Genomic DNA, 27920 nt, shown 5'->3' with positions numbered 1-27920 from the left:
AAATAAGGTATCCATAGTTATGAAGAAAAAACAATGACGCATGAGCTCCTTGAGGAGTGAACAGCTGCTTCACATATACATAGCTGACAATCCACAAACATCAACTAACCATGTTGTGCAGAGGACCACCTGACATTCCATCTGTAAATTGTTCTACAATAAAGCCAAACCAAAAAAGGTATGTTGGTGAAATTACAGTGTTTTACTTCGGGAGCATTGGACCTGACATTAACTTCCAAGTATTCACAACTGTTAGTTACTGTAAATGAATAGATTTGAAGAAGAATAATCATATTGTGAAATATAGTGCGTGTGCGTGTTCTCCATCCATCAACATGTTGGGACATCCGTTACCAATGATAAGTGGTCCAAAATGTCAACCTCATAAGTACTTTTAAACTCCTCAAACCATTTTTAAGCTACAATAATAAAGCGGGATTGTTTGCTAATCATTGAAAAATGTTTGGACTTAATTGATGGGCAAACTTACTGGCAGCTCACGTGCAGTGGCATGTGTTTGAAGCACCCCTGCCGTCTGTTGCTGCCTCTCTGGCTTATTGGCCAAGGCAGTCAACCACCACCAAAGCTTTTGAACTTATTTTTAGACATAGCCATCTTGAAAACCGACATTTAGTGCATGTTCAGTGTGATGACTAAGCGATAACAGTTAGTTGATGACAACCCTACAATTAACCCCCACTCCGAACAAATGGTTGGATACAATTTTGACACGCAATGATCCCATTCATTCAGTAATAAGCCTATGACAGCTGCCTCAGTCCCAAAACAAACTGTCCTGCTGCACGAACAGGATCCCAAGGGTACACATGCTCAGAACATAACAGAAGCAAGGTGTCCCTTATAAATTCCCAACTCCTTATGCAACTCCAGTATATAACACGGCTATGCTCAGCAGCCCGGAGTCACGCAGCCACTCAAAATCACACTCGGCATAAGGAACACTTGATACTCAACTACACTCCACTGAAGAGAAAGGTAGGTTGTGACCCATCAGACAACTTGTGCTCTGATATTTTGCTGCCATAACTCCTAAGTTTTTCAATTTTTTTTCCTCAGATCTGACAATGGATTTTATCCAACCGTCCACACTCCCCGTTGGTGGCATCCAATGGGAGAAGGTTTTACCCACGCTTTTTCCTCGTCTCCATGAGACTTACGGACAATATAGCTGGACACCCCAACTGCTAATGCCAGAGATTGATAGTACCACGGCTGCAGAGGTGAATCTGTTTATTTACTTAATATGGGTTTAACATAGTTGGACAAGATAAATGAATTATTTAATTATGCGTGAGCCCTCCTGGGACCTGTGTGTCCACGTGTGTGGACATGACATCGTTGGCTTTGAAGATTATAAAAGGTTAAATTTTGGACTATAAGGGCCTGGCGTCCACTTATAAGGATGTTTCATCAAGTAAAGAAATAATTCTTTGTTTTCTTTGTCAAATAATATGACAATTTAATTGAGGTTCTAATTTAGGGAAGCACGGTGAAGTGACTTCTACTGTTTCTATTCTAGATATTGCTATGCAAAGGATTTCACAATTTTAACTCATTCGCTGAATGTACGTGTACAGTACAGTCATGCAAGAGTTCGGGGTCCTAGGAGGTTAAAGTGGGCCACTATATGCAGCCTAAAAGCAAGTGGAGAGTAAACCTTTGTCTCATATTTACAAGAGTATAAATAACAAACATATACATGTTCGTGCTCCATAATGAATTTAAAATTGGAGCTGTTTTAGTGTCACTAAGTCAAGTCAACTTTCTTGTCAAATATGCTCTATGTGCAACATATAGCACAGATGAAATTTCTTTCAGGATTCACTTTTTTGTTCATGATTTAAGATAAGAAAACCTTTATTAGTCTCGCAATGGAGAAATTCCCAATTCACAGCAGCAAAGTTATGAAAGGAAGAAGTAGAACAACAAAATATAGGAGCTGCTGGAAAGGCAGCCACTCTCGCGGCGCCATTTTGAAGTCAAAATAACAAAAATAACACAACACAACACATAGGACAGACAGTCGTGCAATCTTCACCACTTTTCTGCATCCACTTTGTTGTCTGAAGCAGTTATAGATGAAAGAGGAGAGGATCAAAGCGTCCTTTCACCAGTGGATCAGAGACGTCATGCTGAATTTATCTTTCATTTAATCTTGCCAATTATTTTATGTTGACAGGCAATTTGTGATGATAGTGGATTTAAAGTTCAAGTGGATGTCAAACTTTTCAACCCCAAGGATCTCCTGGTCAAGGTGGTAGGAGATTTTGTAGAGGTACAAGGGAGGCACCAAGAAGAAAAGGTTGGTGTAGTCAGTGCATGGTATATTGCAGTATTTTAAATGATGACTAAGGCATCAAGTCACTGAACACGTTATTCCGCCTTACCATGTTCTTTTAGAAAGATAGTCCTGGGATGACAACACGGCAGTTTAACCGGCGCTATCGAATTCCAAAGGGAGTAGACACCATGGCTCTGGAATCAGCAGTTTCCCCAGACGGTGTCCTTATCATATCTGCACCCATGCTGCAAACAGAGACGTCCAGGTCTCAGCCATTCTCATAAAAGCCCACATTTGTTGGATTCTGATATGGCCCAGTCTCTGAGATTTGTAAATAACTCCATTGCACATCAACCTTCCATAATATTTTAAGAATGCTCACTTTGTAAATATTGGTGTGAATATGTGTGATGATGAACTTTTTATTGTATTGTATTTCTTCCATAAATGCCAATAAATGACATACAAAAATCACATTTTAAAAATTGTCATGATTTACTGCATCAGGTTGGGGTATCTTCTTGTTTATCCAGGAAATTGTGCAACATTAAGTCCACTTCACTGGAAGGAATAGAACAGATATGATCTCAAAATATGACAGAAACAACATGAGATCTCAATTTAGGCTATTAAATTTTCAGTTGAGCAAATATATCTAACTGAGATGTTACCTGATTTGCTCCTTAACACATTTTCTTTGCGTGCGAAGGACTCGGAGTAAAGGGTCGTCTTCAAATTCTTTCTCATCTGAATCTGACAACAATGAATCATGATTACGGGGATTCAAAGAGTATTTTTTTTGTTGTTCCCACGATATACCACTCATGTTACAAAATTAAGTGGATGTTTCAGAATGCGGAGGGGGGTGGGACAGCCATACATGTGTTGCAATGTAGTGTGTTGCCCCCTTGGCTTACCTTCAGCCTCTTGCAGCAGCTGGAACATGACCTCCAGTGAGGTGTTTGCATTGCAAGAAGAAAGTGAGGATTGTGGAGGAGCAGGAGGCGATGGGACAGCTGCATCTTGTGGAGAAGAATTCTCTGGTGGGAATAGGACCTCTGAAACAACCTGCCAGATTCAATTACAAAATCCTCCTGGTTAATCCATACACAACACTATGATTTCCTTTCAAATCCATCTGATAGGGCTATTTGTATTTGACACTACTTGATATGGTACTGTCATTTATAATGATCTCAAACAAAATGATTATAATTTCAGCGCTGTTAAATGTGTCCATTTGTTTACATGTGCTTACATGCTGTTATTTCAGTCTGCTCTAGTCTATGCAATGTGTCAGTTCAGGCCAACATCCACGCAGGCCTCCATCATGGCATAACTCTTCAATCAATGTGACACTGGCATGGAAAATGGAAAACTCTTGCTACTTTACACACTAATGTAAAGGAGAGTCTGTTTAGTCAGGCTAGTGTAGCACATAAGTGTGTCTGCAATCGTTTAGTATATATTTATATTTATTTACTGGACCATACTTACTGTTCATGTTGGCATTGTCAAATTTCTCAACAGGAATTAGTCAGATGGATGCATTTTATTCGGGAAAATTAATAATGAATACTGTATTTTCAATTCATTAAACGTTAGTTGACTGATTGTTGATCTAGGAACATTTGTCAAATGTCCATCCCTAATATCAATCAATGTTGGTGTGGTAATCTGAAAACAAAACACTGTCATGTATTAAAACTGCCCATATTTCCTGACAGTGGAATATTATTACATTAATTAAAAAAAATCATCCCTCTCTGTCCCTGTTTTATGCCTCTAATTTTGACAAGAACAGCCTATCATCGACTGTAGAGACAGAAGGCGTGTTGTCAGTTATTTGTGGGCACACGCGGCAGCTGCGCAGGAACACTCAGCATCCTAGGTTTCCATTGTACATTCCAAAAAGTAAAACTGCAAACTGGTGACAAACACTAAGTGTATGGCAACACTCCAACATGAATAATTCATGCTAGCAATGTAACAGTAGTGGCTAACTAAGACTGGCTTGTTTACAAATGTGCTCATCTCATGCACATTCACGTCAACGAGGGGCACGGCTTCGGTCGGAGATGCAAGGGGGCAGGAAGGAGAGGAAGGCTAAATCAAATCTTGTTAGCAGTTTGAAAGCTGCGAACTCCCCTCGTAATGGGACATAATTTACATCAAGATGTGCAATGAAGATTATGACAATAACTTGGATACAAGTGGTGAAGTTGTGTACATGCTGACCTGTCCTAAGGTATGACGTAGTGGCGATGGCGGCGCATGACTGCCTGTATCTTTGCATCTCTTCTGCTGCTGTGGATCTACCCGTTTCTTGATCTTTTTTGTAAGCTTCTGATCTGCAGAACTTGTAGCGCAAGTCACGTCAGCATGCTCACAACATCCAATACACCTGCAGAAATTGCATATCACGTGAAGCATTCAATATGAAGTGTAAACGCAAATCATGACACCGGTACACGTCTTTGTATTGTACCTTGTCAATTTCTTTTGCTTTCTGATAATCCTCTCTCTCTTCTCACTTTCACCCACTTGCTTTGCTTGGGCTTTTTCAGTTTTAGACGTCTTATTTGTCATTCTGGGGTTGTCCGGATGATTTCCATCGACAGGTCGAGACTGACTCCCTTCGTCCATGTGTCTAGAAGGACTGTCATCTTCCTTAGGTTTTGAAGGATCGCCGACTTTGATTTCGGTAAGTCTGGAGGGACGGCCTCCTTCTGAAGGTCTTGATGGACTGCTGCCTTCTCGAGGCACAGAATCATTCCCTCCATCTGTAGGTCTAAAAGGACAACCCACATCTGGATGTTGAGAAGGAGCAGGAGGTGGTGTTGGAATGTGTCTGTGAGGAGGCTCATCTGTGTAACTGTGCTTTAAGTTTCCAGAGACTTTAGCTTCTTTATTTAAGGTCTCTTCCGGTTTGTGTGGATTTCCATAGAACGTGTTAGCATGAGGTGACTGTGTGGGACAGGGAAGAATATCACAAAGGTGATGCATGTGCGCAGGAACATGCTCAAGAGAGTGTGGTTGGGAGACTTGTATATCAGAGGCAGCACTGGCAAGGGGGGCAGAGGTTGAGGGGTTATGTCCAGGGGCTTCTTTGGGAACTGGAAAAGCTCCTTGTGAGTCTTCAGGGTACTGAATACTTGACTGCTGCTATGGATGATATAAGCAAACGCAAAGTGACATTAAATACATTGATATACATATCCAGTAAATCTAGCATAAGAGCTGCTGTCAACTGACACAACCTTCTGGTTTAAACAGGCAGATGTCAGGCACTATTTGTTGGAGTAGTTAATAACTACGATTGATTACGATATGATTGTGCAGAATACAGAATGAACTACGCCATCGGTGTACGGCATATAAGGAATGGTGTAACTATGACGCCTACCTTGTAAGGGTGTAGATTAAGTGTGGAAAAGTGGAGACTGGGGCCCGGACCTCTCAATGTGGGGGTACAAAGTCTGGAGTTTTGCCAGGACTGACATTGTTCACTGGCTTGCTCCATCTTTCTTCTCAAACGCCACTGTGAAAGGATGTCCTCAGGGGGCGCCGGTAATGAGGTGACAACGTATCTTTGGTGGGGCACAGCTGAAGCGGAGTCCAATGTGGCCATTGCTGCAAAGACCACAATATACATAACAGGGAGGAGTTAACACTTGAAGAACACACTAAATGAAGAGAATGTGACAAAATGACCGATACGACGCGTGTCTTACTCGCTGTAGATTTTATTGAAGTGTTAATCACAGGTCTTTGTATTGTCTTGTTTATATCGACTGGAGAAGAGCGATTTGAGCATCCCACGCCCTCTGAACTGACAGGAATTGATCCACTGCTGAGAATACTGTCACTGTTAAAAATGACAATAAGATGATCCAAGTTCAGGAATGAATTGATGCAATATAACTGATAGGAACTAGCAGCTTTGCAAACCCTCTCTGCAGAAGTCTACTGGCCCTTTCTTGAAGGTGGAGTATCTCTGTGTCCTCCAACTCACTCTCGGAACTGTCAGATGGAAACTGAGTTAAAAAAGAAAAAACATTGGGTGGGAAGAAAGTCATTTTTGTATACATTACAATGCTTATGATTGCATTTGGCAAAGAAAAACTGGTCTGTTTGGTCAATTTATTTCAATAGTCCAATTCAAAAAGTAAAACTCATGTCATAAACTGTACAGGCTCACTGGGTGAAATATGGCCCGATTTTGTTTTTTATAATGCATGGTAATAGCTTGCAACTAACAAAAAACTTCACCATCCCAAGATTTAATCAAATGTATTGTAAACGCAGAAATTAGGTAGGAAGTGACCTACCGAAAAGTATTTTCTTATCCGTTTAATGAATCTGTATAATATATAGTAGCTTTCACATTTTAAAATGAAGAGCATGAACTGACTAACCTTTCAGTCATATTCCAACATATTATTATCAGAGAGGCCATAAAACCTCTATTTATATCATAGATGAAGGTTTTATTGCAAGAAAATGCTATATTCTTGCTCATTCCCAGTGAACATACATATGCATTCATATTGTAGTCTCCTCTGCATGGTGAAGAATTAAAGTCATCAAGTGGGCGGTCTGCTGGACTGGAGATTGCTTGGCTTTGGTCATCTTTCGGATCAGACATAAAAACACAAAAAGGAGATATTTTCACATTTAAGGAAGATGATCATTTGATCCAAAATTTTGTACCTTTGTGTGAGATCTTTGTTGGCGTAAAATTACGACGTAAGGATGACGAAGACATCCACCACAAAGGTACCCGCTCCTGTTCAAATTCAGACGACATCAACTGCCGCTCCTCTCGACTCAGCGGTTGTCCATAGCGAAAACGATCAATGTACCTGTGAGAGCAATGTACCCGGTTCATGAAGGAATTTTTCAGACTAAATCATCATGATTTCAGTTGTCTTGTAAATCTCAATCATACTTTGTCACTACTGACTCCCGTTGAGCTTCTAGTTGAGAGGAAACAGTACATTTTGGAACTCTTGAGGATATTGAAGGTCCTTCCATGTCAGATGAGGTAGGAGAAGAAACCCGGTCAATGCAAGGTCCAGAATGTGTAAAGAAAGATGATCCGTGTTTGTCAGACCAGTGATTCTCATTTTTGTCATGTGTGTGCAATGTTCGATGGTCTTGCTGGTGTGAACGGACAGGAATCAAACTCTACAAAGAGCAAAATACTGTATGTTTTTAAAATGCAAACAAACACGTGGTTTCACACCACTTATATCCATATAATGCGTATCTTATGTCAGATATACCTGTTTGTTCCTTTTGTTTGGCAAGTCCTTGGTGCGAGACTGGCTGAACGATGACTTCCCCATTAGAAAAGCTGCTGGCTCGGATGCATTTTGCTTTATTGTTGCAGAATTTCTAAAATTGAAAATATAATATTACTAATATTCATTATAATCATACAGAGGAAACTCAATTTACATTCATTTGTCCGTAGTGAGATTCAAACTGCAAACCTCCAGTTCCAAAGCCCAAAGTTCTTGGTTTGAGTCTCATTGTGAACAAATGTGAAATGGAAACGACAGTACTTGTTGGAGCGATGCTATTTTGCTTCCCGATTACCGTCAAGGAACCTTTGAGCAAGGCACTAACCCTACTACGCCCCAGAACAATAAGCTTTGGACATACAGTATCTGGTCTTGCGTGAGCTTACCTGGATTTCATGAAAGCTGATGCTGTCAAATAGAACCAGAATAGGTTGCCAAACAAGTGTGCACAGCAAAGGATGTTTAAGAGTAGATTGGTGTTATTTAAAAAGTTCGCGCGTGCTGATCCCAAATTACAATGGTTTTGTAGTTACTTCAGCAGCCAATTTACGCACTAAAGATATATACGAAACAGAAGTTCAATGGATTCAAACGTTTTCAGACTATAAAGTCTTGGTAGGCAAACATACTCATCTGCTCCGTGTACCCCTTTCAAAAGAATTGTATCCATTAGGTCTAACCTCAGCCTACAATGGTACCGCCGTTACCGTCAAAAACTGCCAAGCGAAAGAATACTACCGGTCGTTGTTGACGTCGAGACTATCAACCAATAGACGTGGGGCTTGCTATTAGCGACATAATAATTGACCAATCGTCGTGAGCATTATGGATTCCAAAACACCAATCGATAAATAGGAAAAGGACAGCGCGCGGAAGTGGAAAGTCTTTTCGGAGGCTAAAGCTATAATAATAATATTATCTTCTGTTATGGACGTTGCGCGTTCACCTTCTAAGCAGTCATTTAATTTACACGTGAGCGTAATTTACGGAATCGGCGAAGAATTTTAGCTGTATTTGTTTCTGCGGTAATATTATGGCGTGGCGAACCACGGTTGGTGATTCAAGCTAATTCAAGACTTGCTAGCCGTTTCAAAACATAAGCAGTCCCCGATTTGAAAGAGGACCACTTACTAGCTCGATTACTCAATTTTAAGGCCGGCACTACCATAAGGATACAATGCATCACGTCAAGGTCAAAGTCGAAAGACCAGGTAAACTGTTGTGTTTTTTCATGCTACACTTTATTACCTTTACTATGGGAAGGCACAGATTAAGTCATCTCTTTTTATCATACTCCTTTTTGTATGTATGTACAGTAATATTATGCAACTCATAAGTGTTGAGCATTCGGGGCAGTCCTGTTCATTGGCTGTTGTGACATCAGTAAAGATAAAACGTTTCAGATTTAAAAAAAAGTAAAGCAACATTTATGCTTCAACGCTGGCTCAATAAGGGAGTGTGTGTTGTGTGAACTGTCTCGGCGTGAGTTATAGCCGAAAGCAATTTTTGGAGCGTTATGTTCCCACTCATGGTAATAAAGCGACTCACGTGAATAATCCTTAATACAAGTGTATATCAGTATTTACACCAAATAAATAAAATGCTGTCTCTTAAGATGTGGAGGGGGCCGCAGCACGCAACAGATTGGATTCTATTTTAAAGGGACTGGTGGAGAAAAGTGAAAACGAAAGGTTAGTATTTGACTCCATTTGAAATGGACTGATAGTCATCTGATCGTCATAATTCATATAACTGCACTTTGAGCAGGGAACAAAACGAGAGTGAGGCTGGAAAAATGTCACTTGACTCGATGAGCAAGTAAGTCCAAGGATTATTGAATTAATTATACATTAAGCATAGCAGTGTGGTGAGAGTGAATGTTATTGTAATGCTTCAATGTACATTTATCAAAATGTAGATGTCATCTTTGTCATCATAATTCTCTCTCATTCATAGGGATTTGTCCCCATTGTCTGCTGGAAAACGGTAAATATATATATTTATTTTCATTAAAAACTTTGCATGCAAAAAAATAATATGACTTATATTCTTATTTTAATTTCCAGGCCATCTACAAGATTCCCACAGCATCGTCGCAAAAAGCGCAAAGAGCTGGATGAAAGCATAACAGAGAGCAATACTCACAGACAAAGTAAAATAGATATTTATATCTTTGTTTTTACCCCTTTCAAGGAAAAGAAATCTCAAAGGAACATGTCTCTTCAGTGTCCTGTTGGAATGTATTGTGGTTGCTGTGTTGTTGTTGTTGTTTTTTTTTGTATCTTGAATTGACTTCACTCTATCTGTTTTCCAGATGCTTACATTATAAAGTTGTTTGACCGAAGTGTGGATCTGGCTCAGTTTAATGCTAGCACCCCCTTGTATCCTATTTGCCGCGCATGGATGCGAAATAACCCGTCCGTCCGAGAGCCCATTGAAGGATCCCCAAGATCTCCACAAGTCATGCTAGAGGAAGAGGTAAGGGCCACTTATGAAACAACTTAACTTAAAATCATCCTTAAGCTAAGATACTGAAAAAAACTCAATTCATTTTCCATGTGCAGGTCACAGACATGATCAATGGCAAAGAGCAAATTGTATATAGACTACCTGCTCCAACCGCATCTCCCATCAGCCCTTCTGGTGAACCCATCAACCTCAGGATCCCACCAACTGAAAAACCCACAGTCACCAAGGTTCATGACATATTCTTGTTACTCTGTTAGACACATCGGTGTATTGCAATGTAATATCATTCCATCCATCCAGTCAAGGAAAAAAATGAGGTGCAACTGTATTTCTGTTAGCGCTACAAGATGCAGTATTTGAGTATGGTTTTTAAAAGAGTCACATTGCAGGTCCCATGATGCATCGTGGTACAACGTCTTAAAACACAGGTTGTCTTTGCAGGATTTATTTATTTATTTACACAAAATAGCTGTGACGTTTGACAGAGAGTGAACAATTCTCCAAAAAGAGGCAAAATGTGTGCGTCAAGCTGTTTGTCAGTTACTCAGTTGAAGCGTACTGTAAAACTGATACCAAAACAGAAATAATTAAACAAGGAACGTCCACTACTTTAATGCTTACATTGACGAATGTGAAAATCTCCTGACATGATAATGAAGGTTAGCACCAATTTTTTGGTCATTCTAAACTTACAAACATAGCAGCCCTGAGTGTTATATGAAAGTATGATAACAAGTCATGATCACATGGAAACAAATGCCGGCATGCATGGACTGTATTGTGCTTCAGCATGCAACAAGTGCACACCTTGCAACAAATTACATTTGGGGTAAGGCGTGTTTGGGCTACTGCGATTTTCAAGAGACAAACTTAAACGGTGCCCGTGTTGTGCTAGCTAATGCACTTAAATATTAATATTACATGAATGTTATCTTCCTGTTCAGTTAACAGATTCTGTGCCTGTGTCGGGTTCCTACCTCGGTGACCACATGGAGCGATGGAAAAAGATCAGACAAAAGTACGTGACTCATGTTATTAGAATCTGTTCATATGAAATGTGCGGAGTGATGTAAAAAAAGTCTTGACCAGGTATTAAATTAACTTGAAGATTTTTGTCTTCAGTCAGCCCGAGCTTTTCACGGGGTTTGGGGACCAAGACCTGCTCCAAATATAGTAAATTTGCAAAAAGTAGATGCCCCTCTTAGAATCATCTATACAGTGAACACCCCCTGTTAATTACGGGTGATATTTTCCAGATACACCACCTAGTATAGATGAAAATCCATGATATCAGATCATATGAAAAACCTTTTGAGGATAGGTTTTCAATCCCCCATGCGTTTAACATATTTAAACTTATTAAAACACACATTAACTAAATGGGAAAAGTGTAGAAAATACTGCATGTTTTGAAGAATTGTCTGTGTGTTTGATATGTGGACCAAGGTAGGCTGTGGGGTGATGTTGTCTTTGTGTGAGTGTGCTCAAAACTTAAAAATGCATTAGCAACGGTGGCTATTCGCCATAAACCAGTTTCCTACAATATAGCTGCGATCTAGCCAGATGACAGTGAGTAAATCCCAGGTTACCATTTTGAAAGAGGCTGAAGACGCCGACTTCAAATAAACACTTTGTAAAAAAACATCCATGTCCACGATGGCAAGTATCCCAAACCTATACCGAAACTTTGTTTATGTTTACATGTACTGCCGAGTACAACGTGCATTAAATGCGAAAATGAATAATTGGCACTTATTTTCCCTTTTTTCCCCAGATGGAAGGAATGTTCAAACAAGAACCAGTTGCGCTACAGTGATAGCATCAAAATCCTTAAGGAGATGAAGGACTTCTATGATCACTAATTGAACACTGAAAGTTCTCATGTACTCCCCTTCAAAAGTATTGGAATAGCAGCACCAATTCCATGCTTATATTTGATATGCAGTGCAAGATTTTTAAGATTAAGATTAGAAGCATTATTTGTGACGAAACCCCCCCCCCCTTTTTTTTTTTTTAGAGGAACAAAATTACCTGAGCAGATACACTTAAATGGACAGAAATCACTAAGCCTTCACTCATAATTAGTATTTATTTGTATATCATATACATACATACCTTGCAATTTCTGCATTATGTGTATCCCATTGGCACCACCATACTTTGACATTTGTCGTTTGTGATTCTTGAGCTGAGCTCAAAGCCTCCATAAGGCTCCAATGAGTGAGGTTTTACTAATGTACAATCACGCAGCAGTAGCATTCATTACATCTGTGGCTGAAAAAGCGAAACATGGAGAGCCTCTGCCACTGAATTGCTCGTGCGCAGTCAATGAATGGACCCAAGAGCCTTTCAAGATACTTTATCAACTCCCCTTTGTTTATAAAGCTTGCCAGAGCAAATGTGGTTCTTTTTTGCAGTCATACTATGTTGTTTTTGGTTCATTAAAAAAGGTAGTGCATGTGACGCTGCAAAATGTTTCCTGGCAACAGTCTTGCTTTGCAGTGAGTTATTTGCATGTTTTGGGTATTTTTTATTTTTTTAAATACAGTATTTGTTTTCCTCTCTTGGGTAGTTGTGCAGTTAAGAAGTGTTGGGCCACATCTTTTATGACAAAACCTAGCCTTTTTTTTCTTCTTTAAGTCGGGGTTAGAAACTGGCAGTGAGTGTATCGCATCACTGACCAGCAATCAGGCCCTTTGGGAAAAAAAGATCTTTGTCTTAATGCATGATAAATATCTCTGCATAAATAAGTTAAATCAGGATAGCGTGCAGTGTTAACAGTTCCTCCATATGTCAGGTGCAATGAATTAAAAACACCTAAGTAAAAATATAGTGCATACATGAGCTTTGTGTGTCATCCTCAAATAATTAGCCAGACAGAAATGCAAAACCCATGTGAAACTTTAAATCTTTATTTTACGCACAGATTAGATGGAAAGGAAGTGGTTGCTAACATTGCAGTCATATCGAAATGTCAATGATCACAAATGACAACCGAGATGACAAGTGGATGGGCGCATATAGGCATCAGTTTTCAGGAATGGTTTGTTTAATTGGAGGCAATGGTTCTGTCAATCCAGCTGCGCAGGTAGGACACACGGGCGTACACTGCTGGGGTGCGCACGTTGCAGTTGGAAGTGCCCCAGGACACGATACCCACAAGGTTCCAAGCTCCACCGTTGTTGCACACCAGGGGGCCACCAGAATCACCCTAAGAAACACAAGGAAAAATGAATGTTAGATGTCTTTGTCCAATCAGATTTCAGCCTTGCACACCTTAAGAGTGTGAAACCAGGAAATAGGTTTTTCACTTTTGTTGTCTTCACTGTTCCCTTAATTGTGTACTGAGTAATGCATTCCAAACAAAGATTGTCCAGCCATGTCGGAAATCTGTACTCGGGAGGAGAAGTGGGAGAATGTAATCTTACCTGACAGGACGAGACTCCGGAAGCACCAGCACAGATCATAGCATCAGTGATTCTGTTGTAACCCCAGTACTGCTTGCACTGAGTCGGGCTGAGCATAGGCAAGGAGGTCTGCTGCAGGTAACGGGGGCTTGCTGTGAACACAAAGCATCAAAACCTCCTTTAAATCTTCCATTGCGCCAACAATATTTGACGTGCGTTTGTCACTAACAAGTTTGTCCGGTCCTGCCCCATCCAGTGGTGACACATCTGGTTCCGGTGGGGATGCTGGTGCTGGAGCTGGCCAGGCACACAGGAGCCACGGTCCTGGTTATCTGAACTGGAGAGGACAGCTTCAGAAGGGTGATGTCGTTGTTGAAGTTCTGTGAGTTGTAGTAGGGATGCGAGATGGCCTGTACGGAAACATCAACGTGAGCATCTTTGCAACACAAGGACATATTTGTACTCCTGTTAATGCACAATTGCATATGTTGACACTACTTACCCTGCTGATGGTCTTGACTTGAAGTTGCTCTTGGTTGGATTGACGATCGTGCTCACCCAGGATCACGCGGTGGCTTCTGGGACTATAAAAGTAAAAGAGTTATGGGGGGTGATTAGGAGCCAAATGATCTTTTTTCGCTGAAAATATGTGTGAAACAAATGGGCACTACATAAGCAGATAAGAGTAAAATTAAATCAAGATGAGTAAAAATCAGTTGTAATAAAATACTAAAAGTAATAAAATTGAGTTTTTCTTTGTAATACATTTGTTTATTATAGTTAGTGGAAAATTTGAAAGTTAATGCGTTGAAATGTATGACAGTTACCTCTCTGCGCCTGTTGCCATCAAATGCTCATGCTGAGCCTCGAACATGCAAAACGCATTTCAATACTTCACAAGAGCAGATGCCCGTGTTACGTCATGTTCCCAAACACTTTGTCAAAGATCTGACATCCATGAGCAAAGCAATAAATACAACAATGAGCCAAATAAATGTGTGTGTTTTTTTTTTTTTTGCGGGGCGGGGGTGTATTAAGCTAACTCAGGCATGGCTCACAGTCCTTTCTGAAAGTGAAGCATTACAGAGATCAATTTTAACAAAACAAGCCAACCTAAATGTGTCCAACCTTACTATGTTTACTCATTATAGTCACAATTTCGCATCATGGCCTCCTCAGAATGAAGAAATAGGTGAAGCTTTGCAAGATGATTTTTAGTGTTCAAGAGCGCCACTGGTTTTTTTTTTCATCATCTTAAATTGCTTAATATTGGGTAAAAATAACAACGCGAAGATACACTATTTGTATCAATTTGTGAAAAATATTAATTTTGACTGCCCAACAGCGACAATTTTAAAAACATCAGTACTGATTTAAAATGAAGATAATGATACTCAACACTTTCTACAATGTGGAAATACTTCTATTTACAAATGAACATAACAACGGACGACACCTTGGCATCAACCGCGTGTATGAAACAACCAATGGGGAGGTACTTACGACACACGGCAATGAGCTGCGGTAACGACCCATTGCTGGTTAATCAGAGATCCGCCGCAGAAGTGGAATCCCCTGCCATCCTAGGAAATACAGATTGTGTACATTAAAATCTTTCATATTTTTGACAATAGTTGTGTGTACAATGGCATGGGGTGGAGATAAGGTTGGTGAGCATACCTGAAGTGAGACCTGCCACGGCCAGGACCCAGGCACAGCATTCTCTCCATTTACAATCTTGTTGAAGCCGCTGACTTGGGGAGTGATTGAAGGCCTCCCACATCCTGAGACCAGATCACAATATTAACACATACAGTATACCACAACATTTCAACATGTCTGAAAGACACAGCCAAAAGTGTGGGTTTGACAAATGGGCACTGTCAAACTTTTTTAGTTTCATGACCTCTGCAAAGTGCCCTGTAATTGAGTGAATGTGTGACTCACCCAGTGCAGAGGCAACAAGTGCAAAACAAGTGATGAACAACAACATGGCTTTGTCTGGGCTGTGAATCACGTGCGTGAGCTTCTGACATGTGGGACACTTGCTTTTATAAGAGCCTGTCCTATGCTGACCATGAGCTCCACGTGTTCAGGTGCGATAGGTCTGGGAATGGAACAACTGCAGATAAATACTTGGAATGGAATCAAAACTGTCAACAAATTCTTGGACTTTTGATTGGTTTTCACATAAGCACCAAAGAAATCCACCCATCTCTCTGTCCATTTTCTCTCCCGCTTTTCCTATTTCGGGTTCAAATGGGAGTGGAGACTATAGCAATTGACTTTGGGGAAATGGGAAACTACATCCTGGACTGGTCTGTAGCCAATCATGGCTTTTTCCCCCTACATGGCTGTAGCCAATCATTTTTTTTAAAAAAAAGAACAAAACATTTTGCACTCACGAGTCGCGATAATATGTACACTTGCATATTCTATCAAGATCCCTGTACGGTGGTTGGATCAAAATTGCTCATATGTGTAAATTGTGTCATATGTGTTATTTTTTGATTCGATCTCATTAGATGGTATCGCAAGTATGCGTGATGACATCACCAGTGAATGTGTGGTAATATGTGCATTTAAAATTATAATCCTAATATAAGTATATAGATACTAATAAGTACATGGTACAAAATAACCTCCACAAAATAATTCCAAATTCGATTTTACACACCAAATAGACTAAGAAATAATCCTTTTCTATCCTCTTAGGATATACATTTGCAAGACTGTACGAACACGTGCATGTGACTTACAGTACAGAATTGTTTAGACCGCCAATGTCGTTCCATGCCAAATTATCCAATAGATTTAACCAAGTAGATTCTTATGTACGGTAAATGAAAATTGGCGTAGTCGTTGATAGTGATGGCGCAACACAAAATCTCAAATTTTCGGTCATTGGGAGCAGGGGTTGTGCCATGGGGTGGCATGGTGGACGACTGGTTAGCGCGTCGGCCTCACATCGCAGAAGTGCAGGGTTCGATTCCGATTCCGGCTCCGGCCTTCCTGTGTGGAGTTTTCTAATGGAACACTTCAAATTGTCCCTCAGTGTGACTGTGAGCGCGAATGCTTGTTCGTCTATATGCGCCCTGCAATTGGCTGGCAACCAGCTCAGGGTCCCCCCTGCCTCCTGTCCCGTGACGGCTGGGTTAAACTCCAGCATGCCCGTGACCCTTGTGAAGATAAGCCAATTAGAAAATGGATGGATGGATGTTGTGCCATGATGACCAATAAGTACACCCCAAAATCAAAATTTTCTTAATTGAACCCACTGGATAATTTGGTATGGAACGACCCCGATGGATATTTCCTTGTTCAGGTGCACCAAATGGTTTCATTTTTTTCAACATTTAGCATGTGTAGACAGTTGTTGCACAATTACAGCAGCACATCTGTGTTATATTTTCTGTGACTGTGAAGCTTTTCAACAAAACAGTTTAAGAAAGAAAAACCCGCACATACATTGCCATCTCAATCTTTATTGATATGGTGTATTTTGGTACAGGAAGCATTAGTTGGATTGAGTTATCGGTGGATTCATCAAAATGTAGACGTTTTAATTTCGATTTGCCTGATACTTTAACTGAACTTGATTTCGAACTCTTCAATGTAAAGCATTCACATCGTACATTGTTTTTTTTTTTTGCTAAAAAGAAAATAAATCACTACATTTGGAACTAGTGTTATTTTCATTTGCCAGTTTCTGTTTTTTTATTTAATGAGCATTCTGAGAAAAGCTTCAAGACAGTAATGTCAGGAGATGAAATTTCAGCTCTACAAGAGCAGGGTGTTTAGTCAACCTCCTCAATAGTCGGCCCAGCGGAGCCTCCTTCAGCTCCACCGGGGAAACCACCAGGCATCCCCCCTGGCATTCCACCAGGCATTCCCCCTGCCCCTTGGTAAAGTTTGGACATTATGGGGTTGCAAAGTTTCTCCAGCTCCTTCTGCTGGTGCTCGTACTCATCTTTCTCTGCCGTCTAAATCACAGAAAGGGGGAAAAAATGAATGAGGGTAAACATGAAGTCGCTTGTTTGTCAAGTAAGAATATTTGGAGACAATATTTTCACAATGCCCAGAGCTGTCGCTGGATTTCAGTCACTCGGGATTCATCTTTACCTGGTTCCTGTCCAGCCAGGAAATGACTTCGTTGCACTTGTCTATGATGGCCTTTTTGTCTTCTGGGCTGATCTTGTCCCGAAGCTTCTCGTCCTCCACGGTGTTCTTCAAGTTGAAGGCCAAAGACTCAAGGGCGTTCTTAGCTGTGACTTTTTCTCTCTGGGCCTCGTCTTCACTCTTGAACTGCTCGGCCTCCTGCACCATCCGCTCGATGTCCTCCTTGCTCAGTCGCCCTTTGGCAAAAATAAAACCTCGATAAGTTTGACGACTTTTGTGTGGTGTATTTTATGCTCTCTGAGAATTTAAGCACCTTTGTCATTGGTGATGGTGATCTTGTTCTCTTTTCCGGTGCTTTTGTCGACAGCAGACACATTGAGAATTCCGTTGGCGTCAATGTCAAAAGTCACCTCAATCTGGGGGACGCCCCTGGGAGCGGGCGGAATACCGGTAAGCTCAAACTTGCCCAGGATATTATTATCCTTGGTCATGGCTCGCTCACCTTCAAAAACCTAAAATAAAATGCATACGGTGAAATAGTTATGTGGCGCAAGAGAAATAAATTGGGGACATGGGGTTGGCGCTACCTGAATGAGCACACCAGGCTGGTTGTCAGAGTAAGTGGTAAAGGTTTGAGTTTGCTTTGTGGGGATGGTGGTGTTCCTTTTGATAAGCACAGTCATTACTCCTCCAGCGGTCTCAATTCCCAGCGATAAGGGGGTGACATCCAGCAGGAGCAGGTCCTGTACGTTCTCAGACTTATCGCCAGCCAAGATGGCAGCCTGGACCGCTGAAGAGAGTTTCCACATTCAACATCTTTTCAAAAATTCACATCTATTCGTAATGGAGGTACTTACCCGCTCCGTAGGCCACCGCCTCATCAGGGTTAATGCTCTTATTGAGCTCACGGCCGTTGAAGAAGTCCTGCAGAAGCTTTTGGATCTTGGGGATACGAGTGGAGCCACCCACCAGGACAATATCCTGGATCTGGGACTTATCCATCTTGGCGTCCCTCAGGGCCTTCTCCACGGGCTCCAGGGTTCCGCGGAACAGATCAGCATTGAGTTCCTCAAAACGAGCTCTGGTGATGGATGTGTAGAAGTCGGTTCCTTCGTAGAGCGAGTCGATCTCAATGCTGGCCTGGGTGCTGCTGGAGAGGGTGCGCTTGGCACGCTCGCAGGCGGTGCGCAGGCGACGCACCGCTCGTTTGTTGGTATTGATTTCCTTTTTGAATTTGCGCTTGAACTCGCCAATGAAGTGATTCACCATTCTGTTGTCAAAGTCTTCACCGCCCAAGTGAGTGTCACCCGCAGTGGACTTGACCTCGAAGATGCCATCCTCAATGGTCAAAATGGACACATCAAAAGTGCCTCCCCCGAGGTCAAAGATCAGGACGTTGCGCTCACTTCCTACCTGAAATACACATTTCAAAATCAAAATCGACCTCACTGGATGTTCTGATCCGCGTGGATTTTGCTTTGTCCCTCTCAGGCGACTCCATCTTTCTCCCAGTGTCAAAAACAACCAATATTAGTTGAATTGAAGGTTCCAACCTCTGTCAGCCCGTAACTGACTGATGATTTGGAATATAACGCAGAGTCATGACCCTGGATAGGCTAAGCATGATAGAATTCATTAGATGAATAATTTGTATGTTTGTTGACCTTTTTGTCCAAGCCATACGCAATGGCTGCTGCAGTGGGCTCATTGATGATGCGCAGCACATTAAGCCCTGAAATGGCCCCAGCGTCTTTGGTGGCCTGACGCTGAGAGTCATTGAAGTAGGCAGGAACGGTGACGACAGCATTGGTCACAGCCTACAAAATAGAAGGATTGGTTTCAAAAATATTCTTTGGTATTCAATGAAGCTCTGTTTAGCCAAAATGTGTCCCTACCTTGCCAAGATAGGCCTCAGAGATCTCCTTCATCTTGGTGAGGACCATTGAGGAAATCTCCTCGGGGAAGAAAGTCTTGATCTCTCCCTTGTACTCAACCTCCACTTTGGGTTTAGTGGAGTCATTCACAACCTTGAAGGGCCAGTGCTTCATGTCTGCCTGGACCACGGAGTCATCAAACTTACGCCCGATCAAACGCTTGGCATCTGCAGACAGACCAAGAACAGACCTCTCAGTTCTACGTGATTGACTTAGGAAAACAGTAAATCGGTATCATTGTGTTGTATTTACCAAAGACTGTATTCGATGGGTTCATGGCCACTTGATTCTTGGCCGCGTCTCCAATCAGTCTCTCGGTGTCTGTAAAGGCCACGTAGCTGGGTGTGGTTCTGTTTCCTTGATCATTGGCAATGATCTCCACTTTGCCATGCTGGAAGATGCCCACACAGGAATAGGTGGTGCCAAGATCAATGCCTACTGCCGGTCCTTTCGACATCCTGAATAAGGCAAAGAAGGATTCAGTGTTTTTTTATTTTTATTCTTTGGTTGACAATAGTGTGATTTACTGCATGCTCATGAAATACTGCAGCATTTATTTCAAAAAAGGATTTTATACTTAACAAAGAATGATTGTATGAATATGTTTCATGTTTGTAGTCAACTACGTGGGGCATTTTATAAATAAAAGGAAATTTGGTTCGGCACACCACAATGAGTAAACCTTAAGTGTAGAAATAAAAAATTGCAGTATACGAATGTATAAAATATAAATAATAAAATGCAGCCAAGTACAGTATGTCTGAATTCTGCTTTTACAAAGATAAAGTGCTCGCTTTGAATTGATACCTATGGCACATTTAGGGGAGAATTTAAAACAAAATGATTGGTAATCACGTTGCCATTCACTTCCCCCGCTAGACTTTTAAGATAAGATAAGATATCCTTTATTTGTCCCACACTGGGGAAATTTACAGGATTTTTTTTGCTTGCCACTCCACCCTCATGAACACAACGCAATCATGTGACAGGAGCACCGATCCCATAGCAGTGATCAGTGTGTGTGTGTGTGTGTGTGTGTGTGTTTTCCAACAGCTGGCTCCAAATACCTTGCTGTTACTATAATAAGTGCCATCTTATCAACATGGGAATTAATGGTTGTCCCCCCCCCCCCCCCAAAAAAAAGCTGGGATCATTATTGGTGGCAAAAATTATTTGCAAGGCTGCTATTCAAATAAAAGGCCAATACACACATACATTTAAGATTATTTTATTCATATATGGGAAGATATTACATTCTGTACATGCCAAGATATTTGAGAACTTTCTGGGCCATGCTCATAGCAGCAAACAGGGACAGAGCCGACTGGCATTTGGCACTTAATGAAGCTGACAACCTTTTCTTTTCCTCTATTTGTAATTTCACCCGAAAGTTTGTTCACAGTGTGTCATTTTGAATTTTCAATTGTCCTGTTGTGTAACACCAAAGAAATTGCTGACACAGTCCAGCTGCTTCTCCATCTACAAGTTTCCATCATGACAAAAACACACACACGCACACACACGCGCACACACACACACGCACACACACGCACACACACACACACACACACACACACACACACACACACACACACACACACACACACACACACACACACACGCACACTCAGACGTAGTGCTCTGGACCATCCAGACCTAAACTGCCTGTTATTGATTCAGTTTCAGCCTGGAGTCAATAATCCATGCAAGCATGATGATTAAAATTTGTAAAAGAAAAAAACATTTGAAAAAGCTCTCACACGTGGCAGTTAAGCTTTTCAATGCAGCAATGAAGCGAGACAAACCATGAAGCCAGGCTGGATGCAGCACAGCTAGAAATCGTGTTACCTTGTTGTGTCAGCTGTTCAACTTTAACTAGGATTATGTTGTGCTCGCGAGCCCTGACTTCCTCTCCCGTACTCCTTTCTGTGTCCTGGCAGGCAGACTAAGAGGGCGAGGGCATGTGCTCACCCAGTGTATATAGAGCAGGGGGAGCCCTACTGGGTGTCAGATGAGCCCCCCACAGAATGTTCTAGAACCTTCTGACTTACCAAATAAGCTTGTTGCTCTACCTATAAGTGGACAAAACTATTAGGACAGCTGACCTTTAGATATACAGTGCTAGGAAGTGCAATGGCCCCTCCTTTTGCTGCTCTGACAGCTTCTATTTTGGGAAAACTTTCTTTCATGATTCTTTCTGAAGTCTCACAATATCTCTTCTCATTCACCTCAAAAGTGTTTGAACTCATGCGCCTTGCTTTTGTGCACTGAGGCAGAGCCAGGCTGGAACAGAAAGGTGATTCCTCCAAACCGTTCCCACAAATGCAGAACACAATTCTCCAAAAATGACTTGGAAATATCTTGATTGGAATTGATCAATCAATCAAGGAATTGATTGATCTAGCCTTAAACTTACTCCTGTATAGTGTTGCTGAGAAATGTCGCTAAATAATACACTTGAGGTTAAATGCAAGTGCATATTGACACATCATCATTGACACAGCAACCTTTGACACATCATCCCCCCAACTAAAAGACCGTTTGCAGTACTAAACCACAAACACAGTTTAAATGATTTGTAGAACTGTGTGTATATATTTTTGATGGAAATGGCTCTACAAATGCCAAAATACTGTAAGAAGATAGCATATTATTTCAGTTATGTCTACCGGTACATCCCCCCTTAAAAAGATTACAGAAAATTTAATGATTTGGCATGTACAATTTATAGGTAACATTAATTTGGAAAAAAGTTTTGAAATGGCCTGTATTGTTCTATTTTAAAATTATTATGTCATCCCAATAAGAAACAAACTGCCATTTGAACAAGCGTGAGTACACCTTTGATATCCACCATACACTAAGTGAAAACGTTGAATGGCCTTTTATCACATTTTTTGTGGGATTTTCAGATCAAAGATACCAATTCACCATATAGAAATTAAATAGAATTATTAGCATTAACTATATTATTAACATAGGTTCATATCATTTCCCTCCTTTTCCATTCTTTCTGTCAGTGTCTACAACGTACACACTTGTTACATAAGTCGTTTTAAATATAACCCAAGTATGTAAGTAACACCACCTGTTGTCTGTCACCTTCCAGTGGCTAAATATTGCATTAAGCCTTTATAACAAGCCTTAAAAAGGCCAATGTTGACATGTCAAGTTAAAAATAATCATAATAATAATTTAAAAAATCCACAGTTTATGTTTGTCCACTTTCGAACAATAAATACTTTTCCATAATGATGAAATAACCTATCTGCTGATAACATTATACCTCTGGACTATTAAGAATAACAACAAATGTATGCCTTTAAATGTGTTCGGTCACTTATTCTAAAAGGGTGACAGGGAATGAACCAGTCGTTCTTATCTTGAAACAAATAAACTGCAAAGCTGACAGAGAAAGTCTTCTTCTTTGCTTTTGTGCGCTCTACAGCGGCAGTTCATGGAGTCCCAAGCACAGCGTTTGCAGTAGTTGAAGAAATGATGCTCTGCTTTCTTCAGAGTGCTGTTCAAGTCCAGTGTTCCATGAAGGCTGCGCAAAAGACAATTCACGTTACCTGCTGTTAATTACACTTACAAAACATTTGAAATACCTGTAAGTACTGTGCCACCAGGCACACTTTTTAATACAGGTCCCGTTTAATTGTGTACCCAATAATGTGGCCAGTGAGCGTAACGCAAACCTGCTTGTGAATTGAATCAGCTGGACTTCATCTTGACATTGCAACAGAGTGTCTTTGTGGTCCAAAAGGATGGCTGCGCAGATGAACAGCTCGAACGTAAAGTCTGTATTGACGGCCTGCAGCTCCGACTCACACTTGTCATCTGCAGACAAGGCCAACGCATGAGTAAAGCTTTATGGTTGGGTTCACAATCTTTTCATGGCGACAGTCATTACCTTCCTATTTATACTCCACCTTCTACTCAAGGGGCTCTATTTTTGTGACAAGTGGAAATACTGCATGCCGTGTGGCATATCTGTGTGCATGGGTGGCTTAGACCGGTGGGTAATTTTACAGTGAAGTGCAGGCTGGATCTGTGAGAGGATGGGCTGCACTGCTGTAGTGGTCGCAGTCAACTTCGCTCATTGCCAATCAAAGTGGTGCCTTTCAATTCCCTTTTTAAATGTGATATGCTAATCATGCACGACATTAGAGTCTCGACAAGGTGGACTTTGAAACTACCCTCCCGCAGCTGGAGCACTGTATGGAATGGTTAAAAAAAAATTGCAATACATTGATTCGGCATGTTTGATGCATGACACTGTTTGTATGTTTGTGAAGGAAATACTGTAGATCACACGAGACCAGCTGTCTACCCAGCACCAATGTTAGACATGATCTGTGTAAGCCTAAGGCTGCCACCGAATCGTCACTCTGCCAGGCACATCTCTATTACATTACCTCGGTTGCACTGCCCCATCCATCTTGGCAGAGACCAGTCTGCCAAATTCACAAACAGGTGCAATGCGACTCTTACGTATATGAAAATCAGTATCCACTGACCACGGTGGCACAGGTACACTATCTACGAAAATAGAGGCTAAGTCTCACCTGGACAATATTTTTGGGCCAGCCTTTCCTGATAACGGGCTTGGTCTACACGCTGGGAAATGAGCTCCAGGTGGTCGCAACTGAGGATCTCAAACAAACGTAGCGCATCACTGTGTTCGAATTCTCTCTGGAAGCCAAGCAGCAGCCATCTGATGTATCCCCCACATGCAAGCACGCACACACACACACACACACACACACACACACACACACACACACACACACAGATGTACAGAGATATACATGTCAAAAAAAATGTTGATTAAACAAAAGAATAAGTCACAAAGATCACTGATATATATATGTATACGGCGGGACCCATTAAGGATGAAAACTGACAACTCATTTACCTGTGACAGAAGGTGAAGCTCTCCATGCTGTCTGTGACCAAGTGGACATGAAGTTGAGGGTCCAATTCCTTTAACAGGGCCGCCTCCAACTCTAAATGACATTTATTCAAAAGCTTTCATTGACTTGTGTTTCCGAGCAAAGAACAAACATGTAATGATTGACAGTCCACTCCACCTATTTTTCTGTGCAGGCCATCTTCTCGGAAATCCTTGGCAAATTTCTCCATGTAACAAGAAAAACTCCAGAAACTGTCAACCTCGCAGTCCATAACCTCCAGGAATCGGCTGCACAGGTCGTTCATTCCTTGGGCGTAACTTACCTCTGTAATACAAGAAAAAGTTGCAGTTGAAAAATAAAAGACAAAAACATGAAGGTCTTTGATTGTTTACCTGGATGGAAAGCCGCATAGGTGATGAGGATGTCTCTCAGCACCAGCAGATTCCCTGAACCTTCACCTCTGAAATACACCCCCCCCCCCAAAAAAAGTTTAAAACAAGGCAACTGGTTGAATTCATGAGTGAATTTCAAAATGTCAATCAAGGGTGTAATACGTCATTTTAATTCCCAATGTCTCACGGTATCATTGAAGAATACCTACATATCCAAGCCACTGAAAATACATAAACTTAACCTCCTTTGCAGAAACAATGCATAATTTTAGAATTCCATTTTATCTAGCTGCCAAATTAAAATAATTAGAATTCCGTACTGGTAGTAGCTCAGGTCTCTGTTGGTTCTTGGGACATCTTTATTAATAATTCGGATGGCTTCCTGTAGCTCTTTCTGGTCAAAAGTAACACGTTCAAACAATATCTGAAAACAAGCGCAAAACAACAATACAACAATATTATTAATTGACACATTTGATTATAACTACCAGGCAACTCTGAAGTGATTGCAAAATCGCGGTACACTTTGTGCTCTTTTTTTCCTGACTCGATTGTGTTAAGCAGAGGTTTTTGCCACTTGCAGAGTGTGCTCTCACAAGAATGAAGCAGTAGATGAAAATCAATAGCCTTGGTCCTGCTCACAGTCAGTCTTGCCATTAATACGCAACATAAAGAGAATGCTTCAAGAAACGTCAATCATGGAATCGCTCTCTCTGCGCTGTGAAGCCGGCGTGCTGATAGTCCATCACCGTGCCGCCCCTCATGGCGTGTCATGTTTTAAATACACCAGCTTCTGTTGGGTTTTCTTCCTTGAACCAAAAAGGTGCCCATCAAACAAACCTGCGCTTGCAGCTCCAAAAACATCACCCGTTCTCGGACCTCGTCACTCAAGTTGTCAGCTTCTTGCTGGACCAGTGCCTGCCTCTGGTTAAAATAGCCCACTGCAGCCACCAGCTCAGCTACCAAGCACATATGATAGACAATCATAATCATGATCAAGATGTCATCGTCTGTGAAAGAGAACGTTTGGGGAGTTTACCATCGGTGCCATTGAGATGCATCTGTACAGCCGAAGGGAGGAAGTTCTGCCACTTTGCTTTCATCACCTGGTAACGCACAGTCAGCTGCTCCTGAAGCAGAGGACGCTCCAAAGCGGTCGAGCTGCACGGGTACATCCCGAACAGGAAGCGCCATGCTAGGCCACGCTCAGTGGGAGATACGCCACCTAGACACGGATTGATGTTGTCACAATTGTTAATGGTGGAGTAGGTTGCAAAACTTCAGGGATGTTTACAGTTTACGTTTTCCACGTGAGTTAGGAGGAAACTTGATATTTATAGGTCTAAATTGGAAACACACAGAATAGGATTTTCTGTCATTTTAGAAATGGAATGCCAGGAAAAACAATGTTAATTTCAAGTAGGTTTTTTTTTGTTTGTTTAACTGCACACCGTGGGACCCAGCACAAAAGCAAACCACTTCTAAAATTCCTGTCGAACATATGCAGCATTTAAAAATTGCCATCTTAACATCCCATAGGGAAAAAAAATTCCCAAATATTGCACATTTTTGTGCAATCATCATCAAAGCAGGTCACGTCAGGTAATCAGTGAAGTGGAACTTAAGGGCAGATGACCTCTGCTCTGCTTCCAGAGGATTGGAGACTCATGTGTTACGCAATGTTTTGCACTGCTGCCGGGCTAATCTTTTTCTTTGAATTCCGACATCCATGTCCGTTACTATTGTTCCAGCACATTCAGAAAGAATATTTATTGAGCACGTTTAACAGACTTGAAGCATTTCCTTTTGCCATGATGATGGCTTTCAAAGAAAATATTCACATTCACAAAGGCAGCTCTGAAACATTAAGCCCCATAATTTCTTAGCTTCACACACGTCACTGAACTCACATGAGTTCAAGCTCATGTGATTTTTTTAACAAGTCTTGCCTTCTTTTTAAATGTTGTACTTTTATGGCAACTCTTGCTTCAGAGCTGTTTGAAAGTGCACTTCCAGAAAACGTGGGCAAAGCATCACTTGACTGCCTCTAGCAACAAGCACTTCAACTTCTGTTCATGTGACCATAACCAACTCTTTGTTTAGATAACCACAAGGCCTGCGTGTGATTTGTAGCTTGCACTTTAATGTTCTTGCACAATGCACACTTTATCGATTCTAATACCTGGACATTTTGTTGTTGCTGGTGGTGGTGCTTGTGTTGAGAGAGTGCAGGGATAGACTTCCTTACATTCATAAATTCACCCATAAATAAAATAAATACAAAAATGCATGCATCACCAAGATAAACTGTAATAATTGTCATAAAATGTGTCATTTTTGCTGTTTACACTTTCAATTATTAGTTTGGGTCACAGGCATTTTAAAATTGATAAAATTATGTAATATTTCAATCAACAGCATTAATACCAATGCTGTGGAGCCCAAACATTTTTAAATTTCTTTCTGGGGCCGATGATGTTAACATTGATATAATTGTGACTATTGCTGTTTTGATGGCATGTCAAAAACGTGAGAATTATCGACTTAAAAGATACATTTACTAACGTTAATATTGGAATAACTGGTCCTTTTAAAAGGAGACAACATAATTAATTGACATTCATCTTCATCACTGAGCCAAAGATGGATACCGTTTTGGAAAATGTGCATTCTCAGTCGAGACTCGTCCACCCTCCCCTCGGTGTCCATGACCCCGGACAAGGTGAGCCGTGCGGCAGCCTGAGCGGGCGAGCTGACGCCGGCCAGCCTCCTCCGGGAGCGGGCGCGCGGCTCCTGGCGTCCGGCTTGCCCGTTCCCCTCCTCCGATGAAATCACACGGTCCATCCGTGAGGTATTCGCACAGTGTCAGCCAGCCGCTGAACCGAAGCGCGGGCGAACTTCTCATCCATCGTAAACGGCAAGTCTTTCGGACTTCATTCTGCACACGTTCATTAAAATCTATCTATCTATCTATCTATCTATCTATCTATCTATCTATCTATCTATCTATCTATCTATCTATCTATCTATCTATCTATCTATCTATCTATCTATCTATCTATCTATCTATCT

At 41.3% G+C, this 27920-nt stretch overlaps 6 protein-coding genes across 15 annotated transcripts; 2 read left to right on the top strand and 4 right to left on the bottom strand.

Moving 5' to 3' along the window:
* The first annotated feature begins 864 nt into the window (after positions 1-864).
* Positions 865-2776, top strand: hspb6 (heat shock protein, alpha-crystallin-related, b6). The gene is given in 5 exon segments (XM_052065563.1): positions 865-924; positions 927-996; positions 1078-1241; positions 2201-2323; positions 2422-2776. Coding segments are annotated over 5 exon segments (567 nt in total). The 5' UTR covers positions 865-879; the 3' UTR covers positions 2587-2776.
* Positions 2709-8359, bottom strand: proser3 (proline and serine rich 3). 10 transcript variants are annotated; one of them, XM_052065460.1, is made up of 13 exons: positions 8241-8359; positions 7591-7702; positions 7254-7492; positions 7016-7167; positions 6840-6934; positions 6254-6339; positions 6037-6170; positions 5709-5935; positions 4791-5467; positions 4541-4706; positions 3220-3370; positions 2974-3055; positions 2709-2863 (listed from the first exon to the last, which is right to left on the bottom strand). In XM_052065460.1, exons 1-13 carry the CDS (start codon positions 8279-8281, stop codon positions 2806-2808), a joined length of 2220 nt encoding a protein of 739 aa, XP_051921420.1. In that variant the 5' UTR covers positions 8282-8359; the 3' UTR covers positions 2709-2805. The 10 variants fall into 10 exon arrangements, with proteins under 10 accessions (XP_051921420.1, XP_051921425.1, XP_051921427.1 ...); XM_052065465.1 differs by having other exon boundaries at positions 7591-7683; positions 8241-8347; XM_052065467.1 differs by having other exon boundaries at positions 7254-7509; positions 7591-7683; positions 7766-8344.
* Positions 8360-8459: 100 nt separating this feature from the next.
* lin37 (lin-37 DREAM MuvB core complex component) lies at positions 8460-12802 on the top strand. Its single transcript, XM_052065556.1, has 9 exons — positions 8460-8822; positions 9227-9302; positions 9379-9429; positions 9568-9597; positions 9678-9763; positions 9926-10089; positions 10176-10307; positions 11025-11098; positions 11855-12802. Exons 1-9 carry the CDS (start codon positions 8789-8791, stop codon positions 11940-11942), a joined length of 735 nt encoding a protein of 244 aa, XP_051921516.1. The 5' UTR covers positions 8460-8788; the 3' UTR covers positions 11943-12802.
* Positions 12803-12976: 174 nt separating this feature from the next.
* LOC127600761 (chymotrypsin-like protease CTRL-1) lies at positions 12977-15574 on the bottom strand. The gene is made up of 7 exons (XM_052065551.1): positions 15435-15574; positions 15168-15271; positions 14991-15070; positions 13990-14071; positions 13717-13897; positions 13509-13639; positions 12977-13291 (listed from the first exon to the last, which is right to left on the bottom strand). The coding sequence occupies exons 1-7, from the start codon at positions 15478-15480 to the stop codon at positions 13130-13132; spliced, it is 786 nt and encodes a 261-aa protein (XP_051921511.1). The 5' UTR covers positions 15481-15574; the 3' UTR covers positions 12977-13129.
* A 1378-nt stretch (positions 15575-16952) lies between these two features.
* Positions 16953-21549, bottom strand: hsc70 (heat shock cognate 70). The gene is made up of 9 exons (XM_052065474.1): positions 21389-21549; positions 19793-19998; positions 19502-19707; positions 19271-19423; positions 18464-19019; positions 18194-18396; positions 17920-18118; positions 17610-17842; positions 16953-17470 (listed from the first exon to the last, which is right to left on the bottom strand). Exons 2-9 carry the CDS (start codon positions 19995-19997, stop codon positions 17285-17287), a joined length of 1941 nt encoding a protein of 646 aa, XP_051921434.1. The 5' UTR covers position 19998; positions 21389-21549; the 3' UTR covers positions 16953-17284.
* An 852-nt stretch (positions 21550-22401) lies between these two features.
* Positions 22402-27782, bottom strand: si:dkey-238d18.4 (TBC1 domain family member 15). Its single transcript, XM_052065496.1, has 10 exons — positions 27500-27782; positions 25888-26073; positions 25689-25807; positions 25169-25272; positions 24849-24916; positions 24634-24780; positions 24459-24549; positions 24109-24257; positions 23239-23380; positions 22402-23087 (listed from the first exon to the last, which is right to left on the bottom strand). The coding sequence occupies exons 1-10, from the start codon at positions 27690-27692 to the stop codon at positions 22919-22921; spliced, it is 1368 nt and encodes a 455-aa protein (XP_051921456.1). The 5' UTR covers positions 27693-27782; the 3' UTR covers positions 22402-22918.
* Between the last annotated feature and the right edge of the window lie 138 nt (positions 27783-27920).

Source organism: Hippocampus zosterae, chromosome 5, assembly GCF_025434085.1.
Source record: "Hippocampus zosterae strain Florida chromosome 5, ASM2543408v3, whole genome shotgun sequence".
Classification (NCBI taxonomy): domain Eukaryota; kingdom Metazoa; phylum Chordata; class Actinopteri; order Syngnathiformes; family Syngnathidae; genus Hippocampus; species Hippocampus zosterae.
The sequence above is the reverse complement of the archived record's forward strand: the minus strand, read 5'-3'. Positions and strand labels throughout refer to the sequence as shown.

What these genes read in the sequence shown, in the direction of transcription:
- proser3 (XM_052065458.1), bottom strand. Translation starts at nt 7,840, where the DNA reads ATGAGACTCAAACCAAGAACTTTGGGCTTTGGAACTGGAGGTTTGCAG. An exon ending in CTCACTACGGACAAATGAAT is followed by an intron (nt 7,684 to 7,765) that starts GTAAATTGAGTT and finishes GCAACAATAAAG; the next exon opens with CAAAATGCATCCGAGCCAGC. An exon ending in AGTAGACTTCTGCAGAGAGG is followed by an intron (nt 6,171 to 6,253) that starts GTTTGCAAAGCT and finishes CATTTTTAACAG; the next exon opens with TGACAGTATTCTCAGCAGTG.
- lin37 (XM_052065556.1), top strand. Translation starts at nt 8,789, where the DNA reads ATGCATCACGTCAAGGTCAAAGTCGAAAGACCAG. An exon ending in GGTCAAAGTCGAAAGACCAG is followed by an intron (nt 8,823 to 9,226) that starts GTAAACTGTTGT and finishes CTGTCTCTTAAG; the next exon opens with ATGTGGAGGGGGCCGCAGCA. An exon ending in GAGAAAAGTGAAAACGAAAG is followed by an intron (nt 9,303 to 9,378) that starts GTTAGTATTTGA and finishes CACTTTGAGCAG; the next exon opens with GGAACAAAACGAGAGTGAGG.
- LOC127600761 (XM_052065551.1), bottom strand. Translation starts at nt 15,480, where the DNA reads ATGTTGTTGTTCATCACTTGTTTTGCACTTGTTGCCTCTGCACTGG. An exon ending in GGGCAGGACCGGACAAACTT is followed by an intron (nt 13,640 to 13,716) that starts GTTAGTGACAAA and finishes TTGTGTTCACAG; the next exon opens with CAAGCCCCCGTTACCTGCAG. An exon ending in CCGGAGTCTCGTCCTGTCAG is followed by an intron (nt 13,292 to 13,508) that starts GTAAGATTACAT and finishes TGTGTTTCTTAG; the next exon opens with GGTGATTCTGGTGGCCCCCT.
- hsc70 (XM_052065474.1), bottom strand. Translation starts at nt 19,997, where the DNA reads ATGTCGAAAGGACCGGCAGTAGGCATTGATCTTGGCACCACCTATTCC. An exon ending in CTGAGGCCTATCTTGGCAAG is followed by an intron (nt 19,424 to 19,501) that starts GTAGGGACACAT and finishes TCTATTTTGTAG; the next exon opens with GCTGTGACCAATGCTGTCGT. An exon ending in CCTGGCTGGACAGGAACCAG is followed by an intron (nt 17,471 to 17,609) that starts GTAAAGATGAAT and finishes TCTGTGATTTAG; the next exon opens with ACGGCAGAGAAAGATGAGTA.
- si:dkey-238d18.4 (XM_052065496.1), bottom strand. Translation starts at nt 27,692, where the DNA reads ATGGACCGTGTGATTTCATCGGAGGAGGGGAACGGGCAAGCCGGACGC. An exon ending in TTTTGGAGCTGCAAGCGCAG is followed by an intron (nt 25,273 to 25,688) that starts GTTTGTTTGATG and finishes GCTTGTTTTCAG; the next exon opens with ATATTGTTTGAACGTGTTAC. An exon ending in GGCCCAAAAATATTGTCCAG is followed by an intron (nt 23,381 to 24,108) that starts GTGAGACTTAGC and finishes CCTTGTCTGCAG; the next exon opens with ATGACAAGTGTGAGTCGGAG.